Genomic DNA, 26,656 nt, shown 5'->3' on the forward strand with positions numbered 1-26,656 from the left:
AAGAATTTCATGTCTTGTTGTCAATCACATGGTGAAGTGGTGACATTTAGTCCTATAACACCAGAGACTCATGTTTGAATCCCACTAGGATCTCAATTTTCTTTCTTCAATTTATTTACACAAGTTTTATGTTGAATTAAAAAAGAGAATTATGTTGCTTATATTTTCTGTGTGAATGTATACAAAATACAGCAAAACAATAATAGCAAGTACGCCAACATTGCGAAGGAAATTGACTAGGTAACCAACACATTTTGGCAGAAAATAAAGAGAAACTTTGCTTGTTTTGAGTGAATCCTTGGAATGTAAGTAGTTCTTTGCAGGCTCTTTAAATGTGCTTTTAATAGCACCATTCACTTCTGTCGCTTACGCACAGCTTTTCTTTTTTGTGCCCCCCCCCCCGCCTGTTTGCTGTAAATACATCTTTCTGCAGAGCAGAAAATTGTCAGCATGATGCAAGCAACCCGTGCACCAGGCATGGGACATTTATAGAATGGCCATCTTTTTCGAGGAGGTCATGCTGTATGGGTTTTATGCTTAGAGCATCCCATAGCAAGTGTTTATTGCATCAGCAGGCTCCCTTCCACGGTCAGTTTGAATCTTGGCATTACACTATCTATGCCATGATTTAATTTATATGCTGCTAATATTTTCTTCCTTTTAGAAGTCAGTTCTTTATGGGACATGAGAATTGTCTTGTGTATCCCACCTTATAGAGATATAGGTCAACTCTCCTACTGTTCAATATACAACTAAGGTACAGGTAAGTCATTGTGCTAATGAATAACAACATAATCTGCTGAACATAAAAGGGCAGTCGGAGGCTAGTGTATTCCTTTCTGTATCTAAAAAACTAGATTGACATAAGATTGGAGAACCTTTGTTGTTGTTATTGTTGTTCAGTATGTTCTGTATTAATCATGTTTGCACTCTTGCTTCACAACTGTTATTGTCTACAATTGTTTCATCAATAGAAGGTTATATCTTTACCTCATTCATACTCAGGTGTGTACCTAGTATGTATTGCATATAACCAGGTGAGTATGCATGACATTAAAATTTATTAGCTTTAGAATAATGCCATGACAGCCTGGGAGGCATCTAATGCTGCATGTGTGAACCAAAAAAATAAAAATCTTTGTACACTTTGCAAATTATGGCCTTCTGAAACCTGGAATATTGCTGAAACTTTCCTCCCTTCATCAGGTTTTTCTGTCGCAGGTCTCCCAAGACTCTGCAAGAGGCTTTGTTCTTCAGCTTGGATGAGCGGTTCAGAGAATTTTGAGACTAACATTTTTAGCAACCTGTAAGACCACTTTAAAAGGAGTGACTGAATGGTTCAAGGAGTCAGTTGCCTTCCACTGAAAAGAAGGCAGATTCTTCATGTTCAGGGCAGCATGTAGCTGCCTCCAGTTTTTGATCATTTATTATGAGAGCATCGTTGTTTTTCTTCCTCTGATACAGGAGGTGGTGCATCTCTCACAACACTTCAAGGGTAGTGTGTCATGCTTCTCCTTATGGAAAGGATCAGCACGACACCCTCCTGAGTGATGAATTAGTTGAGGATAAATATTCTCCTGTTATTGTTCAGTGGCTCACGGTATGGGAACAGGATATGAACTGAGTTTCTCCTCTCACCCACTCCATCATCCTGTACAAGATTGGGAGTCTTCCTGCCTAGCGCCAAATAGGGAAGGGGATTCTATCAGTATTCCCCAACCACTTGTCCAAACAAATCCTTATGGGATATGGTGCCTTCCACCTCAGGGTCATTGGTCCATTGTGCCCAAATAGGCTACTGGACCCAGGCCACCATATAGGTGATGATGTGGTTCATGTTCCACCATCACCTCCTCACCAGGTGACATAAACCTTGACAGCTAGAGGTGTCAGATTATGTGGGGCAGATAGATGATGGTGATGATGTCCTCTTTAGCCTCATTGACTCCAGCAAGTTCAAGGTCATCACTAACGCCACTTGTCAGGACCACTCCTTCCTCTTAGTTTGATGAGGAAGATAACATCTGGTCCTTTGAGAAGATGGTAAGCAAAGTCTACTGTCTCTTACCCCAGGACTTGTACCCAAAATCATCTGGTGCAGTCCAAGAAGATTTGGAAAAGATTTAAGTGGCACAACCTAAACCGGACATTTTGATCCTTTCTCATTGCTCTGCTACCAAGGAAATCTCTAGAGGTTCCTGGCGGGCCAATATTTTACTTGGCAACTTCAAGACAGGTCCATCCATCCCTTTACATTGAGATTCCTGGTCTCTTCAGCTGCCAGTTACTGGATAAATTCCCCAAGTTGTGGTAATAAACCTCCCCAGTTGAATGCTTTTTTGTTGAAAGTGGTATTTCAGCTGGAGGCTGGGCATGCCTTCTCATAAAAAACACTCTAAGCCATGGAACAGAAAGTCAGTGTACTCATCACCATAGCTTCACATGCTGACCTCTTCTTGTTTAGTATGCTGAGAAGAGGCTTCATTGGATATGGCTGACCTTATAACATGTGCTGGAACCTGGCCAACCAATCTGACATGCACTTTCTGTCACAGTGGCATTATCGGTGAAATTTATTGGACTTGTCAAAGGCCTTATATAACCACAGTAAAGACATTCCAAGGGCTGTGCCATTTGAAGCAGAGCAAAGGGCTTACATAACCACAGTAAAGACCTTCCAAGGGCTGTGCCATTTGAAGCAGAGCAAAGGTCTTACATAACCACAGTAAAGACCTTCCAAGGGATGTGCCATTTAAAGCATAGCAGAGACCTTACATAACCACAGTAAAGACCTTCCAAGGCTGTGTCATTTGAAGCAGAGCAAAGGCCTTACATAACCACAGTAAAGACCTTCCAAGGGCTGTGTCATTTGAAGCAGAGCAAAGGCCTTACATAACCACAGTAAAGACCTTCGAAGGGCTGTGCCATTTGAAGCAGAGACTTCAGGGGTCTCCTTAATGAAAATAGAAGCTTGAGAGTTTCCAGCCATTGGTGCCCCATGGCCTTCCATAATCACTTATGCTTAGTGGACATCAAGATGGCAGCATTTTGGTATTACCATAATACCTTCCCCTTTTACCTCTGCTCATTAGCACTACAAAGCAGTCATTTATTCTTTTCCGTTATTGCCACAAGCACCATGTGGCCCGAAGAGACGCCAATATTCTGTAACATGGACCGCTCCCTCAATAGTGAGTACATACTATTTGTCTCATTTTTAATGAGTTATAGTGACAGCATCAGTCTACCCAACTAACTGACAAATTCAGCTGCAAAATTGGTACAGATAAGTTACTGAGGCTATTATAATTAAGTGGGGAATGGGGGGAAGTAAAGCTAATTTTTATTATGTAATATTTAGCTGACTTTCTTGCTGAATGCACTCCTCCTACACCACTCTGATGTCCTGGCGGATATTGTCATATGTGCATGTCCCAGGTCAGGTGCATCAGTGGATTGCATCTTATTGACAGTTCCCGACTTCTGCGGGAGATATAATCAGGAGATGAAATGTATTCATTATTCACGTGCAGCAAGAAATATTATTTTTATTTTATGCTCAAACATATTTGCTAGCATTATGTACAACAGATTGAGGTACATGTATAGCAGATTTCTTGCAGGAATCACACAATGCCATCAGTTTGCCATATATGTTTTGCTGTGTTTTATAAATATTTGCAAAGAAAATATATACAGTAAAATAATTCTCCTTCCCAGATCAAAGTAAAATAAGTAAAATAGCACATGAAAAAAATAGAATTGTTACACCTTGTTGGATTTGAACTCTGTTCAAATTGAACATGATCATACTTACCGCTCATCTAGCAAGCATCTAAAAATAAATTAAATGTTGTGTTTGTGTGTATATGTATGTATGTGTATGTATGTGTGTATATATATATATATATATATATATATATATATATATATATATATATATATATATATATATATATGCACACAAACACACAACAGTCTAACAGTTTTTGAAATTAAGGTTTACATTCAAGTTTCTGATAATTTTCTGATTGATTTGTTTGAAATTTGTTGAGTAGAGTAAACTGATCTCTTATAATATCATAGCTACATGCTGATCTGTTGCACAATATACATGTCCTTGTCATATAATGTGCTGACCATGATTATTCCATTTCAGATTGGAATCAGTAGTTCATATTTTCAATTACAGTAGTGTTTATTTGATAGTGTTTCTTTCTAGGTAATAGAAGTCGGTAGATAATTGGTTTTTTAATTTGTTTAATTGATATTGTATAAACAGTATTATTGACTTTTTACAGGACAAACTCTGACTCGGCACTGCACACCAGTACAATGGGCCCAGGGCCTGGAGAACCAATGCAAAGCCCCACCACACCTCCTCAACACAGGCGATGTATGTTTAAATTTGCTCTCAGGTTCTAATTCTTCATTCTTACTTGACTGGCAAATGTTTGAATTTACAAAAGTGTTAAATTATTTATGTAATATCTTTAACATGGCAGACAGTTTGTGATTCCTACAAAGGTGTTAACCTTTACTTTGCAAATTTCTTATTGTCAGAGAAACAGTTGTTAATCTTGCAAAATAATTGCATTTGGTGAAAAATATTGGTTAAACAAACTGTAAAGAATTAAATACTAAACAGTGTATTAATACAGAAACTTGGCTGTGATGAAAAAATATTCAAATTGGCAAAATCATTGGTAAGTTTTATTTTTGTTTCATTGCAAGGCCTGCATTAGCAAATTGCAAGGCCACCCATAGCAACTGTGTCAATATTAAGATTCTTGGTTAAATGTTTGTACAAGCCAGACATAGAGATGATATAGATTAACAGATGATATTGTCACTCAGGACATGACATTTTAGAACCTGTCTTTATTGTATGCAAGATCATTAAATTCTGTGCCAGATCTTTGCTATAGAAAAGATCAAAGTAAGATACATATAAAGTAGACCTTGTTTAAAGATAATAAAATTATGTACAAGTAATGTTTTCTCCATATGGTATTTTACCATTCAAAGTTAGAGTGTTGTGGCAGTGGTGTACATCTGATTGTAAAGGGAGATAACCCACTCTTGAGTAGTTGTCCCACTCCCATTCAATATCTGAGCTTGTTCGACAAAATGTAAATGACTTGTATTCAAGAGAAAATGTTAGATCGTAACTGCATACTGGTCACCAATGGTCTGTATTTAGTAATTACTGAAGGAAAATAATTTTGTTCATTAACTGATATGTAAATAACTGTCTTAACAAATCATGTTATGAATTAGTACCACATCCCCATATTTATAGTTTTCACATTTTTGTCATTAGCCCAAAATGATTACCATGCCAGTCTTACGACCATAAAAGTGTTGGTTCAACCCAGAACAGGGTGGGTCAGCCACCGTGAAGTTACCCTGGAAGGCACTTGACTCTAATTGCCTTGTCACAACCCAGACAACGCTTGATCAGCCAGCATGATGTGTCACCAGGGAAGGCACTTTACTAAAATTGTTTTGGCAGAATATAATCTTTCCTAGATTATTGTGCCATTACACATGGGTGCTGGAACTATCCACATATTTTATATAAATCCTTTAAAGTTGCATTTTCTTTCTATAAATTTAGCAAAATACATATAGTTTTCCAGAAATTTTGTGGGAGAGGTGCAAGCCCTTTTTTCTATAGATCGCTGTTGCAGAAAAAGATCGCAAAAGCAGATAAAATGATTATGATACAATAGAGAAAAGAAACATCAGCAATGAATTACCATGTATACTCCCATGTCATCCCTATTGCCAGTTGCATGGAACAATCTCTACCTTTGTATAATGTGCTGGCAGATCTGGGTCCGTGCATTTTGTTAGTATTAACCATTAGAACAAACAAACATTGAATATTTGGTAAGTGTGTCCAGATAGTTTATCAGCTCTGATAAGCTATAGTTTTAAAATCAAGTAAATAGCACAATAAGTTTATTCAGGTATCTACAGTGACTTTCAGTAATGGTTGACCTATTACATTAAATTTCTGCAACTATTTACAGTGACTTTCAGTGACCTACCTTAAGCTAAAACTTTTCATGTTCACCTAGTGTTGGATGATCCTTAATTATATCTACATTTTTCACCTTTCTTGAGCAGCCACTTCTCTTATCAGGGCTGTTCCAGTAAAATATACCAAGGACCCAGGGAATGGACCTTTGGTGTGGGTTACTCACTCATAGATGCAATTTAGAATTTTCTTTTCATTTTAGTATGAACTCTATGAAATCATGGTATCCTGGCATATTTGTTTGTAAAACTGCCTTCCATGGGTACCATGTTTGTTTAAATGGAATAGCCCTCAGCCAAAATTTTACCATCCCATTTGATGGCTGATTAATGGAGGTTGTGTTGTTTATTATAATTGTTTTGGCTTAGAAAGAAGCTCTCACACAATGCACACTGCAAGTAGAAAACATTGTACATAATGTTATATATCTCCTGTACAGGACTGTGAGTGGGTGAGGAATATTTCACACTGTAGTGAAGCAAACTTTTATGCATTTAATATTTTTCTGTTTTGTTTTTCAGTACAGGAAGTGGTGGGAGAAAATGACATGATGAAACAGTATTCCTGGGATCCTAAAAAAGTATGCATGTACATTTATATTAAGCTAATGTTCTTCTTGAAAATGATGACATGGTTTCTTTTCAGATTACCAGGCAAACCTGATTTTGTTAGGGACCTGCTCAAATATGTTGGCATGGCTCTATAGTATTCACATTGTCAAAAACCACCAAGCTAAACAGTCTTTCGCAAGATAAATTTACTGGAAAATTGTTGGATTTTGACCAGAATTATTGGTCAGCTTTATGCTGATTTGATCATGTAATATTTTCATTTTCTTCCTTCAGCATCGTCTTTTGCAGTAGTTATGGCTCTTGGTTGCCTGCTCTCACTGCCTTTGTTTCTACATCTTTGCCAAGGATTGTTGGATTAAAAACAAGATTTAGAATACAGGTCGCTATTGATGAAAACTTGAATGAGTTTGATTTTGCAGCATTTAACCACATATAAAGGAGTTATGATGCCTGTATGCCTCGTGACTGGTTTCTGCATTACCAATGTATGTTGAATTTCAGCCAGAAATGGCATGCATTTTTATTCCAATGAACGAGTTTCAATTTTCACCATTCTACAATATCAGTTACAGTATTTGTGTTGCCTGATTGTTCTCATTCTGACTTTATTTTCCTCAAAATTACAAGGTTTTTAAAAATTTCAACCATATTTGGCATGCACCTTTACCAGACCTTGAATGAGCTTGATTTGTAGCATTCCAGGACATTATGCATGGGAGTTGTGGCCTCTGATATTTTGTCTCCCTGACTTCTCTGCAGCTTCACTTGACCAATGATTGTTGGTTTTCAACCAGATTTGCATGAAACTTTATATTGATGAGATGTGTTTAATTTTAAGTATTCTGCAACATCATTGAAAGTTGTGGCTCCTGATTGTTAGTCAGCCAGACTTTTATTCTGCAGTGTAACTTTACTCAGGAATATTTGATTTCAATCAGATTTATGTTTTATTGATGAGATTAAATGAGTTGAATTTACACATTCTATGCCATCATTAAGAGAAGTCGTGACCCATAAATCTCATTTCTTAACTTTTTTTCTCCCCACAACATAAGTTCCTGTTTAAGTCCCTACTGAGCAGATTGTATTGAGTGGGTCCTTTGCGATGCATCTATTTCTAATAAATCTAATTCTAATTCAGTACCATGAATAGGCAGTATGTGTAAGAATTTTGCTTTTTAATTTTCATTCACCCATTATGTTAGGATGTTGTCTGTCTGCCTGTTTCCAAATTTTTTTGCAAATCAAAAGCCTCGCAATTTTGGGGTCAAAAGATGAAAGATCAAGGGAACCGAGAACAATTAACTGCTTACATGCAATAATGTATGGGGCCCCGAGTGGTCTAAAGCGCTTTCCGTTACGGATCACTGCCATCTCACCTCTGTCTACGTGGGTTCGAGTCTCGGATTCAGCTAATGTGGGTATGTGAGAAAGCTTGCCGGTAGCTTCTCGTGGGTTGGTGGTTCTTTCCGGGGTTTTCCCGGGTTCTTCCTCCACCATTAATACTGGCCGCCATGTATAGCCTATCGTGTGCTGAAAAATGGCGTTAAACCCTACAACAACAACAACAACAACAGCAATAATGTATATGCCAGGTTAGCAGAGATTACTTGACCATACTTTGCAAATGATCTTGGTGTAAAAAGGTCAGAGGTTAGGATTAGAATGACTCAAAGAAGTAAAAGAGTTTTTACTCAGAAAGTTCTCTTGTCACGTACAGCATTGTTATACACATGCACCAATTTATAATGTGTACCCTGGTTTTCGACCCAGCATAAGGTGAAAAACTTGTTTTTGCCAAATAATTTGCATATAATATCCTATATGTATGTAGACACACACATACACAGATTTTGATGATTTCTCTCTTTTTGTGTAAAATTAGTTACACATTGGTTACAGTTAAGTATCATTTTACTATTCTTCTCTCTCATTGGTTACAGTTAAATGGAATTTTACTGTTCTCTTTATACTGCTCTGGTGGCCTAGTGGTTAGAGTGTCTGCCTCTGTGCGGGAGGTCATGGGTTCGATCCCCAGTCAAGTCATACCAAAGACTTACAAAAATGATACTAACAGCTACCTTGCTTGGCACTTAGCATTAAGAGGTTAGTGTTGAGACTGGTCTGCCTGGTGTCAGGATAATGTGACTAGGTGGGACATCATGCTACATGTCTGCAACATGATGCCTCAGTGCCAGGGATCACTGTAAACTGCCACACTGCAGACATCATAGCGATATGACTGAAAAATTGTTAAAAGCTACATTAAAATCCAAATCACACTCACACACTGTTCTCTTTGATTCGTTACAGTTAAAAGTGATTTTACTTCTTATGTTCCTCTCTTTGATTGGTTGAATAGCTTTTAGTGTTTATGTTCATTTTGGTTATAGTTAAATGGCATTTTACTGTTTATGTTCATCTGTTTGATTGATTACAGTTAAATGGCATTTTACTGTTGATTTTCATCTGTTTGATTGATTACAGTTAAATGGCATTTTACTGTTTATGTTCTTTGTTAGCATTTTACTGTTTGTCTTTTGACACAGTTTTAAGACAAATGTTTATTATCTTGCCTTTTTATGCTTGGACATTGATTTAAAAGAGCATCATTCTATAATCAGAAGTGTCTGCAGCATTAATACTTGTCACATACTGTTACATTTAGGCTCTTGCAAAACGCAACAAAAAAAAGAGTGAAGACAACAAGCTTTGTAAAATTTAACAAATAATTTATTTCCCTAGAAAAACAAGGTAAAAATGAGAAAAAGTTCTTACTGTTCTACAAATCAAATCTAAAATTAATCCAAGAATAATACAAGAATTAAAAAATAGAAGTCCTAGTAATAATAAGTCATAATGAAACTGAGTTCGAATCCTGATGAAATCCAAAATGGAAGGCGATGATGTATGCTGTGGTTAGCGTCATATTGATGTGTCGACAGTTCTTAGTTGAATCACAGAAAATAATATTCCATTTTTTTAACGATGTGTAAATTTATATAGCTGTCTTTGTCCAAGAATTAATTTAGAGCACAAATATTTCCAGGGAAAAATAATCTCTTAGAATCCAAATAATTTCAAGAAAAATTAGAAATTCAAATCAAATTGGTCACAACAAAACACCTTTAAGTGTCACTGGTTTAAAGCCCGACTGACTAAATTCTTTATAAAAAAACAGTTATTCACTAATATAAGATGCAAAACAGATTCCCTATGAGGGTCACATGACCACCCTTTTAGAACAACATAGAAGCTTTTCACATGCCTAACATCGTGTACTCACAGTATGGCCTCCTTGAATACAACCAATGATTTTACTCTGAGGAAGAATAAAAAAATAATAAAATATGTTGTTTACATCAGCTCTTACTGATTCTAAATCAAGGTTAAGAACTAGGTCAGCATTAGATACAAAGTTTCTATTATTAGGTGTGTACGAAAAAGAATTGGGTCAAACTAAATTTCTGGAAAATGTCAAATCCAGTAAATAAAGTTATATTACAAGAGCATGTAATGGAAAAAGAAAATGAAAACTAACAAACAAACAAACAATTAAATTAAATTAGATATAAATTAAATATACATAATGCAGATGAAAAACATGGAGATTTCCTCTAAACCTTGCCTTATATTGAATATTGATTGTCAGATGTTATACAATTTAACTATTATCATTGTGGATTTATTCTAACAGTATGTGTGTGTGTATGTATATATATATATATATATATATACACACACACACACACACACACACACACAGTGTGACCCCACTATAACACAGTAGTTGGGAGCCATAGAACCCAAGCATGTTATAGACCGAACCGTGTTATAAGCAACCAGTCATTTAGCTGAAAATGATGCATGTACCCCAAAATATTTGCTGGGGGAGGGTATGTAATAAATGCGGGTGGTAAAATACGTGCTTCATTGGTACAGTTATCTTAAATCGATGCATATTAAATGAGAAATATACTTGTAGTGAAAAACAGAGAAGGCATATATAATAGTTTACTTTATTTAGAGAACCACGAATTGGTACATATACGTGAATAATGTTTATATATACATATCTAATGTATAGCATAAATAGAGTATCAACACTGTGTACTCACTGCGAATCTCATCATATACATTGAATCCACAATACAGGTGATTCCATCGAAAATATGCACACACACAGATTTAAAATATTCAATAATTTTGTCACAGATGATATTGGTCTGAATTCAGTGGAAAAACATAGCACAATCACATAACGAATGACGAAGCACATTTACTTTTCAGTACATCCCAAGTCTGTAAAAGTTGGTTTTCATTTTAAGCTGCTGTTGGTAGCGTTCTTAAGCATAAACTTTTTCCCTGCAAATATGAAACTTTCACAGCACAGTAAACGTGCTCGAGTCACGTAGTAAAATGTAAAAATCCATCCGATTCCATTACTTTTAAGTTTGATACTGATTTCCTTTGAAGAAAAGTTCTTTGTTTTTATTGAAGATTGTAGTCGGCTGCGTTATTGAAGTCACCGCTTAAGGACAGCTTTGGAGAACCCAACAAATGCCCATTTCTTGTTGTGGCAGCAACATCAAATAATTGTATTGTAAGATTGAGACTGAATTTTTTTCAATCTGCTGAGTACATTTTCATAACAATTGGTGCTTCAGAGGTAGTCTGTTTCGTGTAAAATTTCAGCAAACTATTTTATCTGGGTACATTTTTAAAAAGGAATTGGCATTCGTTTGGTCTATTCTAGTTACTGGATGTTGAATAAACCAATAAGTAAGATGTGTTTTTTTTGTTTTACATTTGTGGTAGCAGCTCGATGCTGTCTTCCACACATGCTTCAGAAATTAAACAAAGGGTCAACATACGATAAAGACGCAGGTGGTCTGATGACAGGGATTATTGCAGAAAATGTGAGTGTTCTGAAGGATTTAATCCTGAGTGAAAAGAAGAGGAATTTTACTTATCATCCACATACAAATCTCAGTCTATGTAAATATATTAATTACTAGTGAGTGGCCGAAAATCCAACGAAAGATAGATTACGAGATAATACCTCATCCGGTTGATCTCCGTTTCCAGGATTTTCAACAACAAAAAGCGGTTATCTTACAACATACAGTACTCATGCTACATGTCAAGACAAGTCAATTATGATATAACAGTGCACTGTTTAGATGGTTTGTCAATATGGATAAATAATTTGTTTATGTAGCAATAGATAAATTTCAGTGCATTTTATATCCAGTTTGCAGCTTCCTTTTATGGGGCCTCTGAATTTCTCCACTCCAAACCAATGGTTGCATATGCAAGTTTAAACAGCCAACAATGTTGCCAGTTAAAAAAAAATCGCCACCAATAAGGAAAAAAATTGTCACCAATAAGGAAAAAAAATTCTAAGTTTGTGACATTGGCAAAACCTTATGCGATCCCAGAATAAACTTCTTACACGTTATTTTTTGTACTTTTAAGAAGAAAAAAACTTTTTTCGTATACAAGAAAAATATATAAATAATTTCAGGAGCCATGCCACAATCATCTTGTATTATTCATATGCGATATCTTCCCCAAAATGATAATAAACTTTTAGAGTTTTTTCGTACTTTTAAGAAAGATTTTTATTTTGTGTACTCGATAAATAGATGTAAATGAAATTTCAGAAGCCACACCACGACCATGTGCTATAACAAAGTGTGCTATAGCTGGGTCACACTGTATGTGTTTATATATATTTCAACACCCCTTCATATTCAAGATAACTTCACTATTGTCCTTGTTGCAGATGACAACTTCAAGGCCAAGGTCGTGCGAGATGCCCAACATGAAGTGAGTATTGAATTTATTAGCTGGTCATAAATATTATACAGTAGATGATTTTGCTAAGTATGTTTGATAGAGCACATGGAAAATTTGGTTTGGAATGGCAATTAAATGGAAAATTTGGTTTGGAATAGCAGATAAATGAAATTTTTCATTCTTTCATTAGAACTTTATTTTTCTTTGCCTGAAGTCACTGAGTTGAAATAACAGTCATTTTCAGAGTTTATGGGTTTGCTTCCTGCCCAGGTCATCTCTGTTTGGATACCTTGGTTTATTGTATGGAAAGGCACTTAAGTCCCATTTCCAGACTGGATATAGCCAATAATGTATTGGAAGTACCATTAAAAACCAGGCAACAAATCTGTCCAGAAAGTAAGATTATGGAAAATGACAATGAACCCAAATTGTATTGTCTGAAAGTCACAATCTCTGAGCAATCAACATATAATCAATTTGTGTTTAGCTTTTTTGTCTCATTTACATGTTTTCTCACCTGCATTAACATGGCAAGATGTAGGTGTCGTTGTTGTTGTTGTTGTTGTGGGGTTTAACGCCATTTTTCAGCACATGATAGGCTATACATGGCGGCCAGTATTAATGGTGGAGGAAGAACCCGGGAAAACCCCGGAAAGAACCACCGAGCCACGAGAAGCTACTGGCAAGCTTTCTCACATACCCACATTGGCTGAATCTGAGACTCGAACCGGCACAGACGGAGGTGAGATGGCAGTGATCCGTAACGGACAGCACTTTAGACCACTCGGCCACTTGGGGCCCCAAGATGTAGGTGTCACTTTTCCAGCAGAAACAACATTATAATTTTTTTGTTTGTTTTTTGTTTGTTTAGTATTTACAGAGCTAGTTTCAGACTTGGGCCAATGAACATAAAAAGCTGATTATATATTTTTTTAATGTTTGATTTTACTTAAATGTTTACAAACTATGCAGCTACATAAAACATAGTAATATAAATGTTTACACTAATAAAATTACATTTGAAACATTCATGATCCACAATTGAAATTGAGTACAAAATACACATAAACTTTAAAGTTAAAGAATTGTTGAATCTAAACTGACCTCTCCAGTGGCTTAAGTGTTTAGAGTGTCCACCTTGGATGCAGGAGGTTACATGTTCAAACCCCAGCCGAGTCATACCAGAGACTTCTAAAAATGCTACTAGCAGCTGCCTTGCTTTGGTGCTCAGCATTAAGAGGTTAGTGTTAAGAATGGTTGGCCTGGTGTCAGGATAATGTGAATGGGTGGGGCATGATGCTACATGTCTGCAGCATGGTGCCCCGCTTCTGGACATCATGATAAACTGTCATACTGCAGACATCATAGTGATATGACTAAAATTGTTAAAGCTACTTTAAAAATCTAAATCACACACTTTAATCCAAACTGATATATGAAGATTTCAAAAGCAAATTGAGACTAAATAATAAAAAATAATAATATCTGACTTGAAAGTTTGATTTGTAAAGTATTTGCAAGAATTTCATTAATGTTAAATACTGACATAACTAACTGGTCATACTACTACTTAAATAATTAGATAATCAATGCACTACTTTCATTTACAAAATTATTTTCTGTAAGAACAACTGCTTAACTTTGGCAAAGTATTCATGATGATAAATCACCTATTGTTTAATTTTCAGACCTGTGCCATTTTAAAAATTTGCATGTACATGATTTCCACCAATTCCACATGAGGAACTGTTGGAGAAAAAGTGTTTCATAAAATGTTTTATTTCAAACTTTGATATGCACACAAATTCATATTATGTATATGTATGTATTTATATTTAAAATCTACCTGCAGTTTAGCAAGGTTGAATTGTTAAGTTGTCTGTCTGTGGTTTTTCCTGTTTATCGCCTTGAAAAATAGAGCTGTAATTTTATCTAAGTGCATTAAAATAACATACAGATGAATAGTAAGATCACAATACGCAGAAAGTTTCTTGAATAGTAATTATTTATAGTTTACCAGATCAACGATCGTATCTGCCTGAGATCTATTTTAATTAAAATACTTTTGGTAGTTGCAAGTAAGCATAATCATTGAAAATCTCACAATTATTGATTGTCGATTAATAATCAGTGAGAAAGAATTAAGTAAATGCCAGTACTTTGGATTATAGTGATTTTCAGGCATCTTTTTGTATCTTTAGTTCCACTGAAAGAATATCTGACAACCATTGCCACTTGTTTATTGGACACAGTAGCACCCATCCTGTGTTGCAAATTCGCATCTTACTGTTTATACTGTTATGTATTTCAGCATTACTTGGCCATAAAGGTCCAAGAGCTTACTCGGTTTGGTATAGACAGTTCTAAGCTGTTGTTTCATATCATATGTAACCGAATCATATGTAACCGAAAAATAGCACATCACTCTATTGTGACAACAGAAGACCCAAACTAATGGCTGTGATAATATAATATTTTTGTTCCTGATGATTAGAAATATTAATGCAGAATAGTTTAGAACTTAATATGTCGATTAAGTTGACATTTGTGCTCGAAATTGAACATTAAAAAATGTATTTAAAAAAGCATTGTATTAAAAATAGCATTGTAAAACAACTGCAGCTGCAGAGATAGTTTTTCGAAAACTTTGTTTTCATCATGTATTAAAGAAAGCATTAATTATAAAAGGTATTGAATGAAAAATGAGCATAACATGTCCAATACAAATACATTGAGTTGCATGTTAATAGATAGCAATGGAAAGTTAAAAGATGTACAGAAGATTCTGTAGTGGAGCTGGCAGAGCTAAAATGTTGTTTAATATGAACATGGAGATCACTGTGAAACACTGAATAAAATCCCAATGTTTGGAAAATATTTGTTTTGTTTCATTTCTACATGATGTGATGAAAAAGCGAGTTTACTGCAGTTGATGATAAAACTGCAGATGAATTTTGTGTCAGTTATTACATTTGTCATATGTATGGAGATATTTGTATTTATTCTTGCTAGCAAAAGTAATTGCAGCAAAAAAGATTGCTTTTATGTTATACTCTCTTAGTTTGACTTCATTGCATAACAGTTTTTTCTTAACACAAAAACTTAATATACATATATAATACTTAGTAATTTACTTATTTAATTAAAACAGGTTGATCACATTGAGTTCTAAATGCACTTTTTAGTTGGATAACAACAATTTTTTTGAAAACAGTCTTTTAATACTTTGTAACAGTACGGTGAACATAAATTTTATAATTATCACTTTTGGTATGATTACTATTGTTTCCTTATCAATGAAGTATAAATAAGTTAATACAGTTATATTTTATATGGAGACTATGTGTGATTAAGAAGACTGCAGAAAAATAGCATCATCTAAATATTATAAAATTGAAATGTATGAACATGTTTGAAACTAAAATTTTAATTACCTAGCAGGCCTAACAGTAATGAGCTGCGGATAAAAGTGATATGTGGACAAAAAATTAACTATCCTCATTTTGAATAACCATATTTATTGGAAAAGTATTATGTTTTATTTATTGTTAACAAATGCTTTTCCACCCATTTCCTCAATTTGATTGCTATGATAACAATGAACACATCATTTCCTCAAAATATATTTTTGTTTTAGCAATTTGCATGCATATATGCATCATTTTTTTTCAATTTCACACCAATTTGACTAGAAATACTCATTTGAAGCACTTGTATGGAATCAGCTCAAAATGTCCATAGTGTTCTGAAGCAATTCAGCACATGTAGATGGGGCAGTATACACAAATCAGCATATGTAGATGAGTTATTGTACACAAATCAGCATATGTAGATGGGGCAGTATACACAAATCAGTTCATGTAGATGGGGCAGTATACACAAATCAGCACATGTAGATGAGGCAGTATACACAAATCAGCATATGTAGACGGGGCAGTATACACAAATTAGCATATGTAGATGGGGCAGTATACACAAATCAGCATATGTAGATGGGGCAGTATACACAAATCAGCATATGTAGATGGGACAGTATACACAAATCAGCATATGTAGATGGATCATTGTACACAAATCAACATATGTAGATGGGTCAGTGTACACAAATCAGCATATGTAGATGGGGCAGTATACACAAATCAGCATATGTAGACAGGGCAGTATACACAAATCAGCATATGTAGATGGGGCAGTATACACAAATCAGCATATGTAGATGGGGCAGTATACACAAATCAGCATATGTAGATGGGACAGTATACACAAATCAGCATATGTAGATGGATCATTGTACACAAATCAACATATGTAGATGGGTCAGTGTACACAAATCAGCATATGTAAATGGGTCAGTATACACAAATCAGCATAATAACAAGGTTATGCAAAATAACACATCATTACCAGGGTTAAGATGTGTTCCAAGGATTTCATATCTATATTACTTGTGTGTTCAGTATTAAATAAGAAATCTGGTTTTCTCAACAAACTTGAAAGGAGATGGTTTTTCTTTGGCTTTACTACAATACATATAAAAGCATATAAGCATAGAATAAGACTATGATACATATAAAAATATATAAATATAGAATGAAACTATGATACATATAAAAAGATATGGACATAGAATAAAATGTAATGCATATAAAATATGTAAACAAAGAATAAAACTACTATCAGATAATGAAACATTTATTTCATCAACTTGTGCAAGTCAGTTTCTTCATTTTTTGGTTGACAACTGATTTTTCTTTTAAAATTCCAAAAGTCTAAAGAGTAAATTGATGGATATTTACTATTTATGTTCTCCGAAACATAAATATTAGAATCATGTGCTACTAAAGTACAGAAATACATTTTCTCTCATGTTCTCTGTACCAGCCACAATGATACAGAAATGTATTTTCTCTCATGTTCTCTGTACCAGCCACAATGATACAGAAATGCATTTTCTCTCATGTTCTCTGTACCAGCCACAATGATACAGAAATGCATTTTCTCTCATGTTCTCTGTACCAGCCACAATGATACAGAAATGCATTTTCTCTCATGTTCTCTGTACCAACCACAACCACATTTTCTCTCATGTTTTCTGTGACATTCTTCATACCTAATATGGAATGATGTAATATTAAATAACATTTCAAATATGTTGCCAAAAAAATAAGTTTTTTCTTTTCATGTTTGTTCATATGAAATATTTATTAAACTTTTAACTGTTTTACTCATAAAGCTTGAATTTTGTTTATATATATGCTTATGTTCAATGATAATTACTAGTACTGGTGAATGGAATTGGAACTTGCATTATTTTATTTCTTTATGAAAATGTTTGGACATTTGCATTTACATGGTTTATTCATAACATTATTAATGATGTTTTTTATGAGAGGAACTTTTTTCAAAAACTGCATACAAAAGATCTGATGGAAAGGCATGCTCAGAGTTTATTGGGTTCAGCAATCTCATTCCTGTTTTAGATTTGATGACTTGACGAATCATGTAGTCATCATTTCTGAAGAATGGACAATATATTTGAAGATGAGCACACCTAGATTTTGAAGATTGTTGAGTGAATTGAAAATTGTTTTTCTTGGTAAACTTAATATTCATCAAAGAATTGGAGAGGGTAGCCTTGAAAAACTCCTTGAATGTAATAAAAGTTGGTCCTGTCCTTGGAAAACCCCTTTAATTTGTTGAAAAACTTTAATTTTGCCAAAACTTCTTTTAATTAATATGTGGGTGTATGAAACATTTAAACTCTGTACCTGTATAATTTTTGAAATTTACATATTGCCCAAATATAATGAATAAAAACAATAAAACGGGATAAAATTTGGTGGGTTAAATGACATATGACACTGGTAGTTAACAAAGACACATATGAGAAAGGGTAAATTTCTGTGTCAGAATATTCCTTGAAAACATTTGTTAGTCATTGAAAACTCATTTTTTTAAAAATTATCTAGGTCTTTATAAACTATGGATTATATGCAATATTTCCAACTTATTTAAGGTTTGATTCAGAAGAAAAATATTGTAGAAGATTTTGAATTTGGTATCGCTAGGATTTTAAAACTAGGAGTCCTGGACTCCCATTTTGGTAAAAATAGGAGTCCCACCATCAAAAGTTGCATTCCCTTCTTTCCTACAGAATCAACACAGACGTGAGTGCATCTATTTTTAGATGGACAGATTTTCGTAATGTAATCACTCACTATAATATAGCTTCATTAGAACTGTCCATTGACAGGATCGCAGATTTATGGATTATTTATTTGTGTACATATTTGTAGTAATTTTAGGCAATAGATTTGTGTACGTATTTGTAGTAATTTTAGGCAATAGTATCTGATTTGCTGTTTTTTCCCGTATTTTTTTGCAAATACTTGTCAAGTCAGAAAACAGCTTAGACCTTAGAGCGCATCTCGTGAATTCCACAACATGCATTGTCCCTTACGTTTCTGACCTACATAATTTGCATTTTAAAGTTAAATCTTTAATAAAATAATACATATGCTTGGTTTCAATGATTTGTATATTTTTTCTGAATATATTTGCCCGATGATTTAAGAATACTGACAATCTAATAAACTGGTACATCCCAGACTTAGTGAAGTCCGCCATTATTTCCCGTTAGGCCTACTGGTTCACTTACAGTTTCAAACTAATTTTATGATGAAATATTGTATAAAAGGCAGTTAATATATATCCAGATCACCGATTCTGATATTAAAACACAAGTTTGTATGTTTCATCATCAAAGGATAGCATGCAGGAAATTGATAATTGCTACCTTACTCGGAAAAGGGTTAATGGTCAATCAGCTATCAAAACATAATGCTTGTGAATGGGCAAGAGTTTGTTTGTCAACGTAATTGATATAAAAACTAGGCCTAGCTGCTGATGCTTTGATGAATGCATTTCGCTACAACACTAGAACTAACCGGACTAAGGCGAGGGGCATTTAAAAAAAATATGATATTGTCGGTCAATGTACCTCTTAAATAATCACAGGGTGAAGTCGTTTTCGCTTTCCTAACAGAAGAAAGCGAAGTTTACATTCAGAAATGAACACAATAAAGAAAGCTAAAGTTGTTTATTTGATGTACTTTTATAAATGATCACATGTACATCTCTGGGTCTTTCTGCGTCTGAATTCAACCACTGTAAATATCAGTACATATCCGACCCGGCCGCCAGTCAAAGCCTTTGAACTTGCTGCCCACTATTGCATCATGTTCTTTTTTATGTACTCTTATAATGGCAACATGTATATACATCAAGGGGTCTTTCAGTCACTGAATTCATCATTGTAAATATAAGCACAACTAATTGATCAACACATTTTCCCACAAAGCTGGTGGCTGAAGCAGGACTGGCAAGTCTTTGAATTTTGACACACACCTATTACATGCCTACGGAGGACTACTGCCTCAGTGACTTTCTGCGTCCCAGATCAAAAATTGGCATCCAAATACGTGTAATAAGCGTTTCTGAGATCTCTGTTGAAGCTGATTATTTTTATTAGAGTAGCACAATCTTGATTGCTAGATTATGTCAGTTTGTCAGTATCCAAAAATCTAAATCATGTCAAGATGAGTGTTGATATCTCATTTTGAATATGCCTTCTGCTTGAGATTTGAAATATGGCTTGCTTTTGCTTTTTGAGAAATTGGTTTTGAAAAGTGTTCTAAAATTTATTTCCCAGAATTTCTTAACCTTATCTAATGTGAACAAGAAATTAATAATCTCGGAATTTTAATACAGGACTTTGGATAGAGTCCTTACAACCATATTTTTTCATTTACCAAAAATATAGCATGGCCCACATGATAAAATAATGGATTTGTGTCATGTCATATGTAGAGCATGACTGTACTTCTGCTGACTTGATTGCCATCAATTGCATGGACTTTTCTTTAGCATGAATGATGTGATTTTAACTTTTTTCTTTTTCTTTTTTCAGTCACATATCTCAAAGTGGGTCAGGTGGAGACCAAGGCTGTCCCCCACAAATGCATATACCAATTTCTAACAACACTGGTGGCTCACTGCCTGACCTGACAATCTTACAGTTCCCCTCCCCTCTGACCACTCCTATTGACATGGAAGACCAGAACTACACAACAAAAGGGAGTCCAGCAGGACTCTCCCCCACCTCTGCTCACCATATAAATCACATGAATATGGTTCAATCCCAGCACACCTCCGGAGGCCCACAGAGCCCAGTACAGAGGCGGAGACCCAACAACAGCGGGCCAAGTCCATTAGTACTATCTGGCAGTCCAAACCAGACCATGCGGATGCCATGCTCACCTCCGGTATGTCACTGATAGAACCATGTGCAATAATATGCCCTGCTTTTTTAGAAATATTTTTTGTTGAGCAGATTTTAGTGGAAAATCGAGACAGGGGATGGTAACATTTTTGACTGGTTATGAACTTGTCATGATGAGTTTTATTTAGGTTTTTGTTAGTTTTTATTTCATTGTGGAACTAAAATCCAAACCATTGACTTCTTGCATATTAAATACAACTTGTTCTGATGTCAAGTCCACACCCACTCTTCATAATATTTACAAGGCCTGCTTTCTTTGCTTGTCATTGGCAGAATCTTTTATACTAGTTTTTTTTAACACTTAGGACCAGACATTTCTACATTGCATGATATGTCTTCACTATTTCATATAGTTCAATCCCAGCAGTTGACTTATTCTAGAAATAAAATGAGTTTCAGTTTTTAATGCTTGTGCTATTCATTATTTCAAAATATCATTTTTTTCCTGCCATGCTTCATTGACAAATTGATAACAATGTTCTCATCACAGAGTCTCGTTCATGTTTATCTTGTATATCTCCTGACAGGTGTACATAGACAAATAACTGATTAATTTTGGTAAAGTTTCTAATAGGCTATAAAGTTATCTTTATTCCTAGCCACAAAAAGGGTTGGTATATGTAGCATTGCTGATGTTTGTCTGTCTCTAAGCCAACCAGTCAGGTTCAGTTTATCAGATACTGGTAAGGTATTCATGTCTCGGGGTCACAGTTGTTGTTAAGACATAAATTGTTTTCTTGGAAAGTGTTGAAATACAAGTCTGTCATTGCTCGTTTTGTATGAAACCATAAAAATCTATATCTAGATGTACTGTGCTTTTCTTTAAAGGAATTTTCTGTTGTATATGTTTTATACAATATTAGATCGATAATGTCCTTTAAGCTATATACAAATTTAGAAGAAAAAAATTAGAAAAAATAAAAATGTACAGGAATGTTTTTGAAACTCCTTTTAAAACTTAATTTTTTTCCATCTCTCCTTGAAATGTATTCCCTGATCACATTAATGTTATGAATATAAGTTCTACTTCCTCTTGTATCCAGCCATCCTAAAAAGACGAAAATAATATTTTCTGACTCTATCATCTAGACAAAGGGCAATAACTCTTGCTCATTGCTTACCCATGTTGTGATTCATGTTTTCATGCTCACTGCCTTTTGTATGTGCACTGGGTTAGTAACGTGTTGTTTTTGCAAGTTCTTAACTCACTGAGTTATCACTTGGGGCTTTTTTGTGTGTAATTTTTCTTGTTTCAGTGAAACATGATGATGAAGTGTCCTTAGTGTAAGTACTTCAAGGCAAATGAGGACAATAATTCAAGGCAAATGAGGACAATAATTCAAGGCAAGTGAGGACACTAAGACGTTCAAAGCAAATGAGGATACATTAAGAAATTCAAGAAAAATGAGGACACTAAGAAATACAAGGCAAATGAGGATACATATGATACGTGCCTTGCCAGCTGTTATATGCACCATGTGGTCAGAAGATACCCGGTCAACAGTTCTGTGGAAGAGTGTCAAAAATGAAGAAGGAGGGGGGAAATATCACAGATGTGTTGGGTATTCACCTTGATGTTAAAACATTTGCAAGCCTAGTGCAGGATGTTGTGTTAATCTAAGGTGAGATGTATACAGCCATTGGCTGCCATCATATCAGCAGAAGTGGAGGAGCAATGAGTTGCAGTTTTGCTGTCCTCACAGATTTTTACTCTATTGTTCCAATAGAGATGCATTGCCTGGATGGGACAAGCAGTTAATTCAGGGCAGTTTTTGTCTATTTGTCCATCTCCAACATCGGTAGATAATTTTGGCAGCATGGAAGTGTGTTCTTCCATTTTGCATTACAACTGTACTGGTATGACAGATTTTCTTATGGACGCAACTAACCATATGTTAATGGCTTACTCCCCCAGATGGTACCATGACAGGTATAGGGATGACGGAATTGCCTCATCCATGCTCAGGGTATATTTTTTTGTAGAAATGGAGGCAGACCTTAGACCATGATAATACACAAGGGGTCATATTGATAATTTTGAAGAGCTGAGGTACTCAGATCCAAGGAATGAGTTAGAAAAAATTCCAGTGCCTCAATAGATGTAGACAATCAGGATGAGACTTGGTCCTTAAGTCTGCTTCCCTAGTCCTCAAAGGTCAGAGAAACCACTTTTCAGAATGCCAAGTAACAGTAACATTTTCATCGCACTGGTACGAAATGTACTTGGATACCTCACAGAATGAACTGCTTGCCTTGGACAAATGTTTGGTGGCTGTCAACGTGTTTGTTCCAGTTTTCTACAGAATTGATAAAAATATATTTCATGCCACATCGAAGCTGATATGTAATATCATAGCTATGTCTTTGATTTAGGACTTGGAATCCTTAGCACCTTTCCAGCTGTCCAGATAATCAGGGGATGAGCATGCTTGGGAGTTGATCAGAATTGCAAGAGTCATTGATAGGGCCACTCATCATTGCATGGTAAATGTACTCACTGCCTCTGGTGATAAGTACAATTTGATGCATGTAAATGTTTCATGCCATTCACAGTGCATCATGCCCTGACAGTAAGGATCTTTTGTTTACTCTTTGGAGGCAAGATTGAGGAGGTTAGGAGATGGCAGCTCCAGAACTGCCCACCCTCCATAGTCATTTAAACCCAGCAGTCAGTCTGTACCTTGTAGGCATGACTCATAGTTGAAGAAACGGGATTGTTCATGAGCAAGAATCAGTTTCAATCCCAAACAAATGTCAGGAGACAATAACCAGTTTAGGAGGCAATCATATAGAGGGGGGAAGATGAAATTGTGCAGCAGATTGGTTATTAATCAACAACTGGGTGGTGAAGTTTGTTCGAAAATCTCAATCTGGGAGGGGGGCTGTATTTCAGGCTCTTCCAAGTACAAAAGGCCAATGACAACGGTAGGCTTGGGCTGATGAACACAGTATTGTTTTGCCAAAATTCAAGATGGAGATGGCATGATTGATTTGTCTCTTGATCAGAAGGGACAAGTTTGTTTCATTGTTGACCTGACCAATGCATAATGTCAGATTCCTGGTTGTTTTGTATGCTAAGGGAATATTTATCAGTTCTTTCTTTTAGTCTAAACATGAGTCCTTACAAAAATCCTGTACTGCATTGTCACCCTGTTAAGTGGATTTCATTCACAGCTACATTGGTACATTTGGAAAAAAATCCTCTAGAAACATATGGTAAGTTCCATTTTTGTCAGGGGCAGAAACAATCTCCGATCCCTTTTGAGTGATCTCAGGTTTTCTAGTGAACTGGGACAAGTCCAACTTCATCCATCCTAGTGATTTGTCTGTCAGGGTATGGAGTTTATCGCCAGTCTCAAGTTGATATAACTTCATGTTTGCATGGTAAGGATTGTCAAATCTGTAGAATCCATTCCCAACAGGAACTGAACTCGCAAGAATTTAATCCTTTATTTATGGAAAGAATTTTGTAAACGTGAAGACCCTCCACTGTGAAGGCTTATGAGGAACAATGACATGTATATAGAGACTGGTACATAGTCAACAACATTGCCCTTTGAGTGCCTTAATCTGACAGCAAGCAGGTTCTTTTTCCAACTCTGAGGAGAAAAAGTTGGCTCCAGTTACCATCAAAGACTAACGCTCCATGAAAATTCAAGCATTATGGAAGATCTCAGACCTCCTAGCCAACTTTGACTTTGTGGGTTTACATATGGTTCAGTTCAGATAAATTGTAGCTTTGGCCAGAACTTTGCTGAAGCTATACAAAGCATTATCCTAATAGCTTTAGCCTTGGCATTTAGTGTGATCAAGTTACATACCCTTTCAGTGAACCCAAACTATTTCAATTTAGATAGATACAACTAGGCTTTGTAGCCAATAATAGCCATCGTGGGGCTGTCAGATTTGTTATACACTCTCTCACTTTGATAGAGATGTTGAGAGAAGGAACCATGCAAGACCCTGTCTGAACCCTCAAGCATAACCCTCAAGCTCACAGAGAAAAGTTGGGGTACAAGAAAATGACTTTCTCCCAGTGAATGTCAGGGAAAAATGATGTCCCCCTCAATTCATATTGTGGCTAAGTGGGTCTTATATGCTCTGCATTCTTTGAAGTCTCAAAAAGGTTACAGTCGCCTTAAGAAGATTTTAGCTTGTGAAATTAGAATGATCTCAGTCAGGCTTGTATTAGAAATTTATGTTTTGATCTGAGACATAACAGAACTGTTGGCTGGCATGCAGAGTCAACCTTTTCGGTTTTTATCCAGGGATTTAACTTCATAGAAACAAAATTGAATCTGGTGGGTCCAATTACTGATCACCAGACCCAATTTAAATCCAAATGGCCTCCTTAGTGCTTTTGCTGGATTTGTCTGTAAAAAATTTGTTGAAAAGAAAAATCGAGTAATCGTCTTCGCTGAGTATAGTTATCACAGATTACATAACTGTCGGCTGGCTGCATTGCTTTAACGTCAGGAGAGCAGGTCATCTTTCGTATAGGGAATCCAGCCTATCTTCCCTGAAAGGATGCCAAAGTTTTAGGTTGGGTGCCCAGGTTTTAGGTAGGATGCCCAGTATTCCCTCCTCCTGTTACCTTTTCTCACAACATTGTGTGATTGGAGAATGTATTTGAAGGAGAAAGGTGATATTTAAATATGTTTCTCTGAGAATGTCATGTCTGATCACATAACATTAAAATCTTCTCATCCTCCCTGCATGTGAGCATCCTCATTGGTATATCAGTGAACATGAAACTACTGACACCTGTTGGTGGCAAGGGAGGTAATGGGCATAAGTTGCTGCCTTAGTCTATATGACAGAAAAGACACTTTACATCATTTTAGGAGGGCTGGATTCAGGAAGTAGCAGGCTTATATTCCTAATAATAATGTGATTAGGTGTGTTGTCTTTGTAGAAGCATAATTTACATTTAAAAAACTTTCTTGTTTTTAAGTAGTCAGAAATTCTACTATATGTGCATGAAATTATTGGTGTACATGAGGTTAAGAAAAAGATATATACAAGATTCCACTTGGCATTTTCTCAGTTCCAAAGAAGTATATTGCAAAGACGCTGGGTCCAAAAAGAAGAGGTAACTCTTCATTCCAGGAAATTACTGGTACTGTGCCAAACTGCTACAGTCTCGATCGTTGTGCATAAGTGTAATAACTGTCAGCCATTTTGGTTGTCAAGTGTCTCTTCCCAGTGTCTTTGATGTGTTCTGTGTCACATGACTTCATACATTGTCATAAAACTTTTATTCATTATTAACTAATGACCTTTAATATCATGTGACTTCTACTTTGACTGCCAATAATTCCTCCAGGCCTTGTGATCAAGTTAAAAGTAGACAACAGTGCAGATTTTAGTTTAATATTTAGCCATGCTTTTTAAACTAAGCAGTCATTATTGTAGCATTTTTTAATTACAAAAACCAAAATATGTCTACTGTCTGTTTTGGGATCATTTTTTGCTCATTGATGTCATTATGTCATGTAATTTCCCCAGAATATTATTATAGGTGTCTACTCTTTGATCTCTAGCATGATTGTGCTTCATTTTAGTACATAACAGTCAGTGATTTACAAATGATTTCTTTTAACTCTTTAAAATAGCTGACACTGCATTCATTTGATGATTTTATTTGTGGTTTTATTTTCATTTTGGTTTATAAAGGCTGAATTTATCTAGTTGCCTTGTTCTGAATGTTGTAAACTGTAGTTTTTTTGTCTTTTTATGATGGGATATATTTTTCCATATTCATGCAGTTTGCATATTGTCGTTGTACAGGTATATATTGACTTTCGTTTATAGCTCACAGGTATTAAGATGGTTCCAGAAAACCGCAAACAACCATAGGTCACTAAGTAAATACTGCTGCACAGTATGTTGATA

At 35.4% G+C, this 26,656-nt stretch overlaps 1 protein-coding gene across 3 annotated transcripts in view; it reads left to right on the forward strand.

Annotated features, from left to right (window-relative positions):
• Nucleotides 1-26,656, forward strand: part of LOC149800790 (CREB-regulated transcription coactivator 1-like) — a 107,357-nt gene that overhangs the window by 50,552 nt on the left and 30,149 nt on the right. For all 3 annotated transcript variants that reach the window (XM_089954776.1, XM_089954779.1, XM_089954777.1), the window contains 4 exons: nt 4,302-4,396; nt 6,568-6,626; nt 12,407-12,450; nt 20,390-20,744. In XM_089954776.1, the coding sequence (XP_089810902.1) occupies nt 4,302-4,396; nt 6,568-6,626; nt 12,407-12,450; nt 20,390-20,744 (553 nt within the window). The remainder of the gene's footprint in view (nt 1-4,301; nt 4,397-6,567; nt 6,627-12,406; nt 12,451-20,389; nt 20,745-26,656) is intronic.

The sequence above is a fragment of the Sinohyriopsis cumingii genome, chromosome 4 (assembly GCF_028554795.1).
Source record: "Sinohyriopsis cumingii isolate HCF-2022 chromosome 4, ASM2855479v2, whole genome shotgun sequence".
In the NCBI taxonomy this organism is placed as follows: Eukaryota; Metazoa; Mollusca; class Bivalvia; order Unionida; family Unionidae; genus Sinohyriopsis; species Sinohyriopsis cumingii.